This window comes from Thalassophryne amazonica, chromosome 13 (genome assembly GCF_902500255.1).
Source record: "Thalassophryne amazonica chromosome 13, fThaAma1.1, whole genome shotgun sequence".
Lineage (NCBI taxonomy): Eukaryota > Metazoa > Chordata > Actinopteri > Batrachoidiformes > Batrachoididae > Thalassophryne > Thalassophryne amazonica.
The window spans coordinates 37890226-37905568 of record NC_047115.1 but is presented as its reverse complement, the minus strand read 5'-3'; the positions used below and the strand labels follow the sequence as shown (position 1 = coordinate 37905568).

Below are 15343 nucleotides of genomic sequence, written 5' to 3'. Positions count from 1 at the left end.
CTGTCTCCCATTTTCTCTTTGATGCTTGTAGTCTCAGATCAATACAGCCCTCCAACAGTATCAACAGCAACAACAACAGCAGCAGCAACAACAGCAACCTCCTCAGCAACCTCCTCAACAGCAGTTGTACAATGTACCTCATCAGGTGAACATGGGTTCCTTTTCCTTTGGCTCACTCTTAATATTTTGGCTACTCCACTGCTGATATGCTACATTTTGTCATAATAATACCACAATGAAATGATCTCTTCAAACAAACTGCTGTCTGGTATGTTGACAATATGCACAAGCTTTATTCTTTGTTTATTTATTTTGCAGTATTAGGTCATTCATAAGCTGTATTGGGGGGGTTGTCTCATCAAATGATTCATAATTGTTTTTCACATAAGCTGTTATAATTGTTTTTAGTGTGTACATTTTAAGTTATAGGCAGATTACAAGATTCTTAAAATCCAAGTGACAGGAAATTTATTTTCATAAACATTCACAAATTCTGCTCCGGTCTCCAAAAAGAAATACGAGGTCTGTTAGGAAAGTATCGGACCTTTTTATTTTTGCAAAAACCATATGGATTTGAATCACCTGTGATTGCATCAGCCAAGCTTGAACCTTCATGCGCATGCGTGCGTTTTTTCACGCCTGTCGGTTGCGTCATTCGCATGTGAGCAGGCTTTGTGTGAGCAGTGGTCCACCCCTCTCGTCGGATTTTTTTTGCGAATAAAATGTCTGAACGATTTGGAGCTTTGCTGCATCAAATTTTTCCAGAAACTGTGATCGACCTCCATGTGGAAACCATTCGGAAAATTTAGATGGCTTTCAGCGACGATTTTATGGGGATTACACAGTTTAAGGAATGCTCCAGCTGGTTTAAAGACCACCCACAGCGTCTGAGAGCGCGGCGCACTCCGAGCGCCGATCGACAGGCTGAAACCCCGCTCAAACAACCAGCTCATTTCCAAAGTGAAGGCTTTGTTGATCCGGGACGTCGTCTGACTTCCACAAAAAAGGCAGAAGGCGTGGACATAAGCACTCTTTCGGCACATTCCACTATTACAGGAGTTTTTTTTTTTTTTTTCATGGAAAGCGGAGTGGCGCGGCACAAAACCACCTCCGTGTTGGTCTCAAAGGACGGCTTTCAGATGGCTTTCAGACGACTTTCGGTGGCTTTTCAGTCGTGTGAATATCCGAGAAATTGTGGATGACCTGGACATGCCAGAACATGTCCTGTGAGGCTTCATCACGGCGTTGCTTTGTGCCATGCGGCTCCGCCACAACGCGCGGAATTCCTCCGCTCCTCTTTCCATGACAAAAACTCCTGTAACAGTGGAATGTGCCGTTCATTTCCAAACTGGACACTGTGTTGATCCAGGACGTCGTCTGACTAACAAAGAAATTGCGGAAGACGTGGACATCAGCACTTTCTCGGCACATTGAGACAGACGTGCGGAGGAATTCCGCGTGTCGGGACGTTTCCGCATGGCGCAAAGCAACGCCGTGATGAAGCCTCACAGGACATGTTCTGGCATGTCCAGGTCATCCACAATTTCTCGGATAGTCACATGACTGAAAGGCCACCGAAAGCCGTCTAAAAGCCATCTGAAAGCCGTCCTGTGAGACCATGAGCGGCATGGTGGCGCATTCCTCCACTCCTCTTTCCATGAAAAAAACTCCTGTAACAGTGGAATGTGCTGAAAAAGTGCTGATGTCCACGCCTTCTGCCTTTTTTGTGGAAGTCAGACGACGTCCCGGATCAACAAAGCCCTCACTTTGGAAATGATCTGGTTGTTTGAGCGGGGTTTCAGCCTGTCAATCGGTGCTCGGAGTGCGTCGTGCTCTGACGCTGTGGGCGGTCTTTAAACCGGCTGGAGCACTCCTTAATCTGTGTAATCCCCATAAAATCGTCCCTGAAAGCCATCTGAATTTTCCGAATGGTGTCCACCTGGAGGTCTCTCACAGTTTCTGGAAAAATTTGATGCAGCAAAGCTCCAAATCGTTCAGACATTTTATTTGCAATAAAAATCCGACGAGAGGGGTGGACCACACTGCTCACAGGCGAATGACGCAACCGACAGGCGTGAAAAAACTCACGCATGCGCACGAAGGTTCAAGCTTGGCTGATGCAATCACACGTAATTCAAATCCATATGGTTTTTGCAAAAAATAAAAAGGTCCGATACTTTCGTATAGGTGAACCCTGTTAACTTGCAAAGGTTGGGGTCCGCAAAGTCGGACCACAAGTTATCTGAAACCAAGAGTTAATGTGGTTTACCACTAAAACTTAGTCAAGTATACAGTCATCTAAATTTTCAGGTTCCACAAATCGACTGTGAGTAAAGCCAAAATGTGAGTTACACATACGCGAGTTAACGCGGTTTACCTGTACAAATATACCATATAGGAAATTCAGATTTACAGCTAACTATTAATATATATTTAATGTGAAATGCTTGCTGCAGGCTAGGTTTTTTTTTTTTTCCTTCTTCTTCTTTTCCCTCCTCTTGGTCTCTGTCAAATCACTGTTGATCCAGACAGTACGCCAACTGTGGTTTAGTAAGTTGCACGGCCTCACTCTGGATCCGTGTGAAGCACTCACTGTCAGAGTGATAACAGCACTGAAAATTTTAAGCATATCTTTTCCCATGGAGAGTGTGATTTGAAATTGAGACATGATTAACTCAGACACAGTCAGCGCACAGTTAACGCACTGCACAATAAATTCATCCCAACGTGAATGATGAGATGTAATCAATTCATAAATGTTTAATGAAATAAAGTTTACATTTACACTAGAGCCCGGCTGATATGGATTTTTTTGAGGCCGATAACGATATTTGGATGCAAAAAAATGCAGATAATCGATAAATCGTCTGGTTTGCCGATAGCCGATAAATCAGCCAATATGTATTTATTTATTTATTTTTATGAATAAAATGTTCTTTTTTGGACCCTTAACAAAAAAGGTATGAGCTAAAAGCTGAAGCTTTGTCCTCATATTGATTAACTTTATAACAGAAAAAAATTTTCAAGTTCAAAAAATGCAGAAATGCAGTTGGAGCAGTTAGGGGGCTATTCAAACGGGCCAACTAGTAAGATATCACTCCTGAAAACGATCTTTGCCATATCACATGAGGTAAATCTGCCCTACGATTGGATTTTGGAAAACCATGTGACGGAGAACCAATTCTGGTTGGACACTCGCATTGCGCACGTCATCACTCATCTTCTATGAGGAGTACCAAGATGGCTGACGGTGGATCCAAAGTCTGTGGAGTTAACGTTTCAGCAAAAAAAAGAAAAAAAAAAAGAAAAAAAAGTAAGTTTCTATCTCATATCATTAAATAATTATTTGCAGTTTAGTACAGCTTGGTCCCAGACGTTGTATACGATGGCGTCGGCCTCAGAGGGTTAATGGTGAACGGCAGTAATTCCCAGAACCCTTCCGGGCGACCAGTGAATCTGAATGTTTCAACCTCTTAGCAGTAAATTAAAGTTTTTCATGCTAGAAATAAGGTGTACACAATGTGGGCTTAATAAAAAGCATGACTGACGCAATGAAGCACATTTGACACATTACTACATAAACTGAGTTGAACTGAAACGGGAGAAATGTGGGGTGAATGTAATCGCAAAGTTATTACAAACAACATCCTTATAAACTTACTTGTATGCTTTTGTCAGCTGATCAGTGCAGTGTGATGGTGAACTACAGGGGCCGGTGATGAACACATTTAAGCAGGGTGTAAGCAGCTCTCAGTTGAATGGAGTCAGAGCTCCATCTACTGGACAAACGGCGCAAGGACATTTTACATTGCCGACTAACATTATTTCAGTAACTGTTCTGTTTATGAGAAATTGTTGGCGTTCTATTGGCAGAATTTCAGCCGATAGTGAGTACTTTGAAAAGGGCTTATATCGGCCAATAATATCGGCCGGCCGATATATTGGTTGGGCTCTAATTTACATTTTGTCTCACAGTGCTAAAGTGTCTGATGGCAACTCTGTGCTGCTCAGATTAACGCTTCTGTACTGAACTCGAACTGTGACTTTTAAGTACTGTGGCACCCTAATATTTATAATTATATAAAGCTGGTTGTTTTGTGTCATTTGGACTTTAAGTGTCTTGTAGTCAAGGTTATTTATATTTTTAAGCATAGTTTGAGGTATTGATAGAAAACAAGCCCTCAATTGAAGAGACTGTAAAAAGCTGCTGGAATACATTATGCGGGTTGAGATTCTTCCCTGACCTTTGGCTGGGGAGGAAATACATGATGCTGACTTTGCTTTGGTTTTGTGTTTTTGGCTTTTCAGTCTATGAATTTGTTTGTGTCAGAAGAAGATTTGACAGAAGTCTCATGATTGAAATATTGTTTAAAAAATGCTCAGTTGGCTGCTGATTTAAGCCGTGGTCACAACCCGCCGTACTTGGACGTGCATGCAGTCTACTTGCAAAAACGTGGGCTAAATTTGGAGATCCGTACGTCCTAAGTACTGCCTCAGTACGAATTTAGGAGCATGCAGACACGCCGTAGAGGTTTTAGTGCATGCAGAACTTTCGCTGCGGTCAGGCTGCGGATTCACCAGCAGTACAGATGACGCACGTTGTGAGTACTGCCTCAGTACGGATTCAAAGCAGCACATTTTCATTCAATTACTATTGAATTAACCAAATCCGTATGTAGGCAGTACGGATTACGGCACTCACCACATACTATGGAGGCCGACAGACTTGCATGCACAACGCAGCTTCTCACTTGAACTTGGACTTTATTTCCAAATGTCAGCAACACACACTCCACAGCTTCAGTCTGTTAACTAGCTATAACTTTTCGAGGCAAGGCTGGACATGCTCATGCATCGCCGACGCCGAAAAACACCTGCTGCTCCGGTCCCGCTCATAAAAAAGAAAAGCGACCCCACACACACACACACACACACTGCTTTATTGTCAACTCTTTATCGTTACACTCCTAGAGACGTGCGTTGAACGTACTCCCTCCCTCCTCTTGCTACTGCCTCCGTACGTTTTCACAAAAACGTAGTGGCCGTGGCTTCTGCAGAAAACGTACGGCGAAAAAAAAACGCACAGTGGGTTGTGACCAGGGCTTTATAATATCACAAAGCTTTAATTTTGTCTCTGCTCAAGTATAATGCACTTTTAGTCCTGCAATCCCTCATCCATTTTTGTACTTCCAAACAAAAGTTTATTTCTTTGCTTTTCATTGTTATCATCATAAATTATTTTTCCTTTTGACAGCATGTAAATGTATGGTAAGAACATTGCAACTGTATAAAGTGTGGTTTTGTTGTCATTGCAATTCTAAAGTATGAAGTCAACAAAACGATGCTTGATGTTGTCTTATCATTTTTTTCTTTACAGCTTCCGCAGGCCCAACAGGCGCTGATTTCTCAGGTATTTCTCATAATATTAAATATTACTTTACTCCAATGTCTTGTTTTGATCACAACCCATACTGAGTTTATTATCACAGAGGAGGAAAGAAACTAGAAATTGTTGACATTTAAGAAGCTGGAGTCAGCACATTTGGACTCTTTCTCTTAAGATACTCAAAACAATTAATGGATTATCAAAATATTTGGTTAATTTAAGTCATTGTTATAGCTCTGTTAAATATGTGTAGCTGTTGAACAATATCACAAATCACAGCTTAATTAATGGCTTTGTTTGGAGCACAATCTCCTGCCAAATTTGCAAGATGTGCAATTGGTGACTCACTGATGTGCGGTAGAACTTGTTTTGTGACAGCTTGAACCTGAAAGAAGTTCTGTTTGGATTCAAATAATGATTGTAGCAACAGTTAAAGTACTCCAATCTAGGGCTGAAAAGATTGGTCGAGTAACTCGAATAATTTGATTACAAAAATGTTCAAGGCAAATTCTGTGACCCAGTGCTTCGTTTACTGTTGTAGTACATATGCCAGGCCGGTGTGTGGCGCTGCAACGTCCCCAGGAAAAAAAAACAGAAGAAGCATAAGCATAACAGCTAATCAAGTTAGCAACGATAGCTACACATTTCCAGCGTGACACACAGAGTAAAATGTAGCCTTTTAAGAGAAAGATGGTCCACGCTGATCATCTGAAATAGACCCATTTAAAGTGAAGCAGTGACTGTCTTTAAACCCAAATTCCAATGAAGCTGGGACGTTGTGTGAAATGTAAATAAAAACAGAATACAATTATTTGCAAATCCTCTTCAACCTATATTCAATTGAATACACCACAAAGACAAGATATTTAATGTTCAAACTGATAGACTTTTTTGTTATAGTTGAGTTTACCATGTTGTTGTAAAATATAAATACTTTAGTCAAATTCTTGCTTAGAAGTAAATGTACTTTTAAAAGGGATGTTACCAAACTAACCTGAGGTTTAAATATACATAACAGTCTGTGAGAAAGGCAATAATGAGGACTTTTTACACCATCTGAAGTGCCCCTCTTACTGTCAAAATATATTCCCTCTTTCTGTGCTCAACTCTCAGCCTCCTGTGGCCTTGCCCACCAGTCTGAGTCTGTCCAACCCGCAGCAGACGGCACAAATTACTGTGTCCTATCCAACGCCACGTTCTAGCCACCAACAGCAGACGCAACCACAGAAGCAGCGCGTTTTCACTGGCGTCGTCAACAAGCTACACGATACCTTTGGCTTTGTGGATGAAGATGTCTTCTTTCAACTTAGGTGAAATGCGAGGGTTTTTTTTTTTTTTTCTTTCTCCCAATTTGTAAAATTTTGGTGCATGACAGTTTTGTTGTTACCTTTTCCCCAAATTCAATTTTGAATTCTGTTTTTTTTCTTCTGTTTGTAAGGGAAATCATACACATACAAATAATACTGGCACATTTTTCAATTTCAGACTAAAACTAGAACACTGTGCTCATTCAAGGTCAAAGTCCTGTTAGAAGTGGCTTTTCATAAGCTACTTTAGATGTGATCAAATTTCAGGAATATGCATATAGTTCATGCATTTGAATCAATTTTTTTTTTTTTTTTTTTTTTTTTTGTGGTTGGTGGTGTCAGTCCCCCCCCCCCCCCCACTTTATAGGTTTCTGAATTCTTTTTCAGAAAAATGGAATCTCCATCAAATTTTGGCGGTGTAGATAAATCCATAACAGAAAAATGAGAGTGATTGAGGTATAATGTAAAATGTACACCAAATGGGCTTTTCAATATTAAACTCAAATGTCCACAAAATTCACAATCCGGATCAAACTTGGTCTGATGATGGTGACTCCCTGTCACACCTTGATGATTTAGCCAGCGTATGCTGACCATATTAAAAACGCTGGCATACACTGACGTACATCATGGGTATGTTTTGTTAAGAGCATGTTGAAGCACGCTCATATACATTGTAATACGGCGAGTATGTTGAAAAATTTTGGGTACCCACAATATTTTTGATGTATGGCTGATACGTCCCCAATATGCCGGCCATAAATCGTAGGTAAGTTATACGATTAAAGAAAGCTCTGTCACACCTTGATGATTTAGCCAGCGTATGCCAATCATATTAATAAATGCAGGCATAAGTCTAAATAAGTTAAGGTTAAGTTTTTATATATATATAAGTTAAGAGTACATTGAAATGCACTGAAGCTCGCTGATACACGTGATAATAAGCTGAGCTCCTTGAAAAATTTTGGGCATGCTGAAAAATTTCAATGCCTGCGTGTGACTCATACGTCCGGCACATACTGGACATAAGTTGTAGGTAAGTTATGTGATTGTTGGTACATCTTTCTTATAATTTACTCATAAGTCTAAATACATTCATTAATGCTGGCCATTGATTGGCTGAAACCTGCAGTCCTCATGCAGATCAAAAAGTTTCATTCACACAAGGAGTAAATCTGACCTGTTCACTTCAGTCCATTTCACCATCATAGCTAGACATGAATCCACATAATGTCCTGATTTTTGAAAATGGCGTCTGAAAATACTTCAATTCCTGGCTGGAAATGTAGCGTTTTAAAGCAAGTCCCTCTGTGGTTTTTCTGCCCAAGGTGCGTTTCTCAGACTGTGTTGCACTCTGATCACACAGAAGCGCTGTGATGATTTAAATTTTTAAAGTACCGTTGCCGTCTTGTGATTCTCAGACGACCTGATCTATCAATCGATCGATCTGGGTGATCACACCTGATTAATGTGCAGTGACTCTTTAAAGCGTCGTCGGTGTGATCATCAGTCAACCTGTTAGATCAGGTGTGGTCACGCCTGATTAATGCTCTGTTTAAACATTTAAAGCACTGTCGCTGTCGGTGATCACCACACCGACAGATCACACAGCATTTCATTCACATCTCACCTGACCGCGGTCAACTGGCACTTTAAAAGTTTAAACCATGACAACATTTTATTATTCAGGTCTGTGATGAGCTGATCAGAAGTCAACAGCGCTTTAAACATTTAAAGAGTCGCAGCACTTCAGTCATTCACGGCAGCATTTGCCACAGCCAGTCCACTCATCACCATTCTGTACACAATGAAAATAGTTCACCAAGATAAGAAATGAAAATTAAAAAATAATGTCAAATTACTCTGTTTCTGACCCGCAACACTGGGTGGAAATGAGGCTGTCAGCATGTGCTGGTTAATTAAGGTGTGACAGCTGCATAACACACGTTTCTTGTAAGTTACTCATAAGCCACAATACGTCCATTAATGCTGTCCATTGATTGGCTCGACAGCTGAAAGCTGCAGTCCTCATTCGAACAGTTCAGACTGTTAAAAATATTAAAACCATTTACACATGGAGTAAGTATAAAGTCTTAATCTTAACTGTTAGCTTCAGTCAGATTCATCATCAAAGCCTGATGAAAAGCGTCCAGATTTTGGAAAACATCTTCTGAAAAAAAAAAAGTAAAAAAATTTAATTTACTCTGTTTGGCCTCTGTGTGGAGTTGAAAGGCCGTGCAACAGCGTACATGTGCTTGATGACTTGGTCGTCAGTATTTACGTTTTCCGCCTGCCAAACAAAAGGGTTCTGCTGGAGGTGGAAACAACCAAACTTAACCGTTCCACCTGAACCACTTGGTGGAAATACGGCTGTCAGCATAGCTGGCTAAATTGTCATGGTGTGACAGCTGCATTCGAAGTATCCAGCACATTCGGTGCATTTTTCACATGTTGGCATACGCTGACTAAATCGTCCAGGTGTGACGGCCCTGAGTGCCATTCTGCACCTCACTTTCAAATGTGAGAGTGATTGGGGCACGTTTGATTTACATAGTTGTAGAATATACGTTAAATGGGTTTTTAATGGCCACAAAATCTGTGATGTGGATCAAACTTTGTCAGTCAATAAAGGATACTTTCCTACATAACGCTAGGGCAGTCACAGTTATTACAATATTCGCCAATCATGATTATTTTTCATATTCGCGATTACCATGAATTATTTATTTTATCTACAAAGCATAAAACGACTCAGAGTCTGACGTCATTGTGCTGCAGCCTGCAGTTAAAAAAAACCCTGACGTGGAGAAGCTGTGGTGATGTTCAGATGCACAGATCACAAAAATTAGGTGAGAACTCTGAACTTTAACAGCTGTTATTTTCTAAAGGTATTTATTTGTTCAGTCTTGAGCTTAATGTAGTGTTTAAGCACAAAACGTGACTGATGAGGAGAGACAATTTCAGAAATGCCACAGAAACAACTACAAATGAGAAAAAGTTGGGACAAATGACGATAAAAATAAAAATGTTGCACTATTCCCAGTTTCTCCACTCACAGAAGCCAAACATTCTTCCAGAGTTGTGTAATTATACTACGACAGTAGAATATAAAGAAGGGAAAAAGAAAAAAAAATAGACAATATATTCATCAATTGCAATTATTTGTCTGACAATTAATCGTTTCCAGAAATTCCTAATCGTGACAGCCCTACATAACGCTCTGAAATATGAAAGAAATTTGATTTGGTTTGACAGTTATAAATTTCTGAAAATTCATTCAATGTTAAAGGATAGGGATTTTTCTTAACTTTGAAAATGGAATCAGTGCTTGCCTATCAGGATATGAAATCTCAAAAAAAAAAAAAGATTATAACGATGTATGAAAAATTGTGGGTTCCAGGCTGTTCAAAAACAAATGGGCAAAAACATTACCTCTGCCCAACTTTGTTGGTGAAGGTAATTACCTTAAGTGAGACATGCAGAGTTTGCAGAACTTTTCTTTCTTTTCAGTGCTGTGAAGGGGAAGACCCCTCAGGTAGGCGACAGGGTGTTAGTGGAAGCTGTGTACAACCCCAACATGCCCTTCAAGTGGAACGCCCAGCGTATTCAGACCTTACCTCAGCTAGGAAACCAGTCGGTGAGAAAATTCAACTGTTAAACACAAAGCCTTAAGAATGAATGGAAAAGGTTTTAATGCATTTCATTGGAAGTTATTGTAACGGTGTAACCAGGGTGCATGCTTGCTGTTCACGCTACATTTCTTCATGGTTTAAAAATTTCCTTGTCTAGAAGAATGACTGACACATTCCTTATGTGACTTAAATAGTTACCAAAGACTTAGATCGTACTTACTTTGGAAGTATGTTTTATGACAAGCTTTTTGTTTTTCACTCTAGGAAAAATGTGTCCTCCTGGTGTTAAACAGGTGGTCTTAAACAAAATTTAAAAATAGGATTCCATGATTAAAATAGCAACTTACACTTGACCCTCCAAAAATGCTCTGACAAGGCACCTAAAAATCACAATGTAATTAATTTTATTTACACCGCTCCAGATCATAAGTCACCACAAAGTGCTAATCTGATTATTTTAAACTGATGTTGCTCTGCTGCTGCTCTCTGTCCATTTTATTCAGTTAATTTCAGCTTTGTCAGAGTAAGTACTGTGATTTGTCAGTGATCTTGTGCTTGTTCACTGGGACACAGTGAAAAGGATTAAATGTTTTTCTTTTGAAAAGTCCCAAAGTGAGGGCTACTGGTTCAGTTTAAAGTTTTCAGGAATTCTAATATATTTCCTTATATATGCTAACTGATATATTTTCCATCCTTCCAGCATCATCAGCAGCCTCAGCCTTTACCTCAATCCTCCCCGCAGCTCAGCAGCCTTTACAGCGAACCAACAATGCAGCTGCGCTACTCGGACATGCACCCCACTGTGGACACCAGACAAAATGTAACCACCCCTTTAAGTCACTCGCTCCACGTTTTCAGTTCCTTCAGAGTTTTTCTTCTTCTTTTTTGTATTTATTTAATTTTCTGCACATTTTAAGTACATATAAATAAGTCCCTCAGCTTCTCCCTTGTTTCACTTGTGGTCGCCACAGCAGATCCAAAGTGGATCTGCAAGTCGATTTTGGCACAAGCTTTATGTCTGATGCTCCTCCTTGTGCAACTCGATATTAAAATGGAAATTAATAAAATCCAAACATAAGCTTGGAAAAAAATAGCAATATCAATTTTCTGTAAAGCCTGCAACCCCAATTTTAACAGGAATGAAGTTAAAAATGAAAGCAATTTCTTACATTTTGTGATAAATCTGTTGAAATTCAAGGGATTCTTTCCAAACACAACTGTTCTGTTTTGCTGTCAGAAGTTATTGTTTGTTTTAGTAATCAGTTTCAGCAAAGAACAAAACTTTTAATTTCATAAACCCCAGGGCAGTAATAGATGTTCACAGCAACACAGACCTTTGTCTTTGGTATCAAAACCCAGAATTTCCACGCAATATGCTCATACTCCTACTACAAATTAGACATTTTCTGTGTATTTGGATGAAATTATGCTTTCAAAATACAGCAATGTTTTAGGCACCAGATATGCTTTGATTAGGACACCCGAGCAGATTTTTCTGATGTCTATGTTCATGCAGCCACTGACATTTTGTACCGTTATCTTATTTTTCATATAGTTATTTTATGAGGTTTGTTGTTGGAAAGGTATGCTTCATGCTTATATATATATATATATATATATATATATATATATATATATATATTATTATTATTGTTCTTTTTTTTTTTCTAGAGCCAGTCTCAAGCTCCCAACATGATAAAGGCAGCTCCGACCATTCTGCAGTCACTACCTCCCCCAACAACATTCAGTGTCCCAGCTCAGGCCCCTCCTGCTTCCCTGCTGCAGGCTCAGCTTTCTGCTGCTTCTCTAGTGCCACTACTCCAAAACCCTCCTCAGCCTCTGCTGCCACAGCCTCCGCCCAAAGGTAAAGAAGCCAGTTGGGATCCTTCTGCAACATTCTTCCAGCTGTTGATAATGTATTTTATTTTTGCCATTTCCATTGTTTGAGCTTGCTGACATTTTCTTTTTGTCTAGATGTCTTTCCAGGAGGTCTTCTTCAGCCTCCAGTCAGGATGATGCCACAGCCTGTCCGGAGGATTGAACCCGTGCCTCGCTTCACCAGTCGCAATGATAGAGTCCCGGAGCTCATCCTGAGGACTAAGGAGGAGCGCAGGTCAGATGGAGATGACTGCGTCTGTTTGAGTTAACCTGCTGCTTTGTGATGCGTTTCTATTTTGTGTCACTTATTCGCGTTCTTGTTGCTATTTAATTCTTCAGCCGAGACAGAGACCGTGATCGCAGGAGGTCAAGAGAGCGGTCCCCCACACGGAAGCGTTCAAGAGATCGATCTCCAAGACGTGACCGCTCACCTCGGCGGCCCCGTAGAGTGGTGCCTCGATACACAGTTCAGTTTTCAAAGTTCAGCTTAGATGGGTGAGTTGACCGTTTTGTTTGATTTGGTTCATCTGATATGAACATCTGGTGTTCTACTCGAGCCGTTCAGTGTCTTTGAAAGTAAAGGCTGTACTCCATGTTCTGTAGCTCCAGCTGTGACATCATGGAGCTGAGGAGGCGTTATCAGAGTCTCTACATTCCAAGTGACTTTTTTGATGCTGCCTTCACCTGGGTGGATGCATTTCCTTTAATGCGGCCATTCCAGTTAAGCAATGCTTGCAACTTCCACATCTTGCACAAAGAAGTGGATCCCCTCGTCAAGAATACAGCTGTGCTGGACCCGCCTGATGCTAACCACACCTACAGTGCTAAGGTCTGACTTTCAAAGATATATGCAAAGTGCCTGTGTAACACTAATATGAAATGCAATATGATAGACAAACAAAAACATAGATGCACTGAAAAAAAATCAGTTTTTTGTCATTATTGCTTATAGCTTGAAGAGCATATATTACTAGTACTTGCAAAGCTGCAGCTGTTCCTTGATGCACACAATCTTTTCAAGTTTCAGAAAAGTGTTTTCTCGTAAAGCAGTTTATAATGTGAGAAAAAAATTCTTAAAAAAAAAAAAGTTGCGTTCCTGTTGGTCAGTAGCACTTATATTTAGGACTTATATTGTGAAATGTCTGAACAGAAAAACTATTTCTTTGTTTTGACTGTGAAGAAAGCTGTTCTCCATGTGGTGCTGAAAATGAGCAAATGGAGAAAAACACAGAAATGTTGTGCAAAAACAAAATCGGTGATTTTAAATGTTGCTCCGGAGAGTGCCGTGCCTGCTATTAGGCTGCACCTTGGTGAACTGAATAGTTCAGTTAAGGGCAGCCTGCGCAATCTTGGCATTATCTTGGATAAAGGGGTGTCTCTGGAACATCATATGAAACAGTTAGTTAGGAATTGTTTTTTCCAGATCCGGAATATCTCTTTTGAAGAGTTAGAGATGATTGTACATGCTTTTATATCTTCGCGACTGGATTACTGTAACAGCCTGTTCACGTGTCTTAATAAGAAAGAACTGGCTCGTTTCCAGGTTGTGCAAAACTCCGCTGCACGGCTTCTGACCTGCACCCACAGGAGAGCCCATATTAGCCCAATACTCAAGTCCCTGCATTGGCTCCCTGTCTCGTTTAGGACAAATTATAAAATCCTGGTGCTTACATTTAGAGCTCTGCATGGGCAGGCTCCGGAATACATCAAGGAACTGATCCAACCGTATGTGTCCACCAGGGGCCTGAGGTCCTCCAACCTGAACCTGCTGATGGTTCCCCGTACCTGTTTTAAAACTCGAGGGGACAGATCTTTTAAAGCCGTGGCGCCGCGCCTTTGGAATGAGCTTCCCTGCTCCCTTCGCTCGATAGACTCTGTCGATGTTTTTAAAAAGCAACTTAAGACTCACCTTTTTAAAATTGCATTTTAGCTTGATTTTCTTTTAAATGTTTGTATGTGTTATTTTGTATTTATTGATTTTATCATGTGAAGCACTTTGTGACCCTGGTCTGTGAAAAGTGCTATATAAATAAAGTTTACTTACTTACTTACTTAGTTATTCCCCCCAACCCAAACTAATGTTCAAAGTGTGTTTTGTCTTTGAGTTGTCACCTTTGCCTAATGTGGTCTCTGTATTTCAGGTGATGATGCTATCTAACCCCAGTATAGAGGAGCTCTATCACAAGTCCTGTGCTCTGGCAGAGGATCCCCAGGAAGTCAGAGACTCCTTCCAACACCCTGCTCGACTTGTTAAGGTAGACCACACACTTTCAAAGCACAAGCTGTATTTGATATCACTGAGACACAGTGCTGTGTAACACTGAGCTGACAATGATGTACTATTCCTATTCCATTTCTGAGAGAAATCACAATGTGGAAAAAACCCATCTGAAGTTGGCTCATATACTGTTTTATTTATGTATCTGTATACACACACACAACACGTTTGCTTGTGCTATCCTGTGCTCATATGACTTGACATACTACTTTATCAATATTGTCATTCTCCATTTCTGGCTGTTTTCAATCCATCTTAATATTGTCCACGGTCTCCGTCTGTTCTTCAGTTTTTGGTGGGAATGCGGGGTAAGGATGAGGCCATGGCCATTGGTGGTCACTGGTCTCCCTCTCTGGATGGAGCTGACCCAGACAAGGATCCGTCTGTCCTTATAAAGACAGCTATACGCTGTTGCAAGGCACTCACAGGCATAGACCTTAGTCTGTGCACTCAGTGGTAAGTTCTTTGGCTCATGAAAATATAGTTTAACATTTAATAGCTCTTTCAGTGTAAAGTTGGTAATGCACAGTATGGTTTTACTACATTGCTAATTAATGTTGGTTGATGCTTTTTGTTTTCTTTTTTTTTTTTAATCTTTTAATGATCATTGTGCTGTTAATTTGCTACCTGTTATTATTTTGTTGTGGAATGTTGTTTTTGGCCTTTCGTGTTTTCATTTTACCGCGCTTTCTGTCACACTCTTTACACATACAAGCATATGTCATTGTGATGAAAGACCAAACGCATGGACTGGAAGCTGTAGCCTGGACCAGAAGGCGCTGCCATTACTTTTTCCCCCCAATTTTTCTATGGTCTCTGTTAAATATCTTACATATTTAACTGGCTTTCACTGTTCTCTTGA

At 40.3% G+C, this 15343-nt stretch overlaps 1 protein-coding gene across 2 annotated transcripts in view; it reads left to right on the top strand.

The window, feature by feature from the left end:
* ccar1 (cell division cycle and apoptosis regulator 1) overlaps positions 1 to 15343 on the top strand; it is a 35893-nt gene that overhangs the window by 6663 nt on the left and 13887 nt on the right. The window contains exons 4-14 of one of the 2 annotated variants that reach the window (XM_034185065.1): positions 32 to 145; positions 5378 to 5410; positions 6500 to 6696; positions 10204 to 10330; positions 11026 to 11145; positions 11997 to 12189; positions 12300 to 12438; positions 12543 to 12698; positions 12807 to 13032; positions 14345 to 14458; positions 14771 to 14937. In XM_034185065.1, coding sequence (XP_034040956.1) covers positions 32 to 145; positions 5378 to 5410; positions 6500 to 6696; positions 10204 to 10330; positions 11026 to 11145; positions 11997 to 12189; positions 12300 to 12438; positions 12543 to 12698; positions 12807 to 13032; positions 14345 to 14458; positions 14771 to 14937 — 1586 coding nt within the window. Of the gene's footprint in view, positions 1 to 31; positions 152 to 5377; positions 5411 to 6499; positions 6697 to 10203; positions 10331 to 11025; positions 11146 to 11996; positions 12190 to 12299; positions 12439 to 12542; positions 12699 to 12806; positions 13033 to 14344; positions 14459 to 14770; positions 14938 to 15343 lie in introns of both variants that reach the window. The other variant, XM_034185064.1, reaches the window with a different exon arrangement.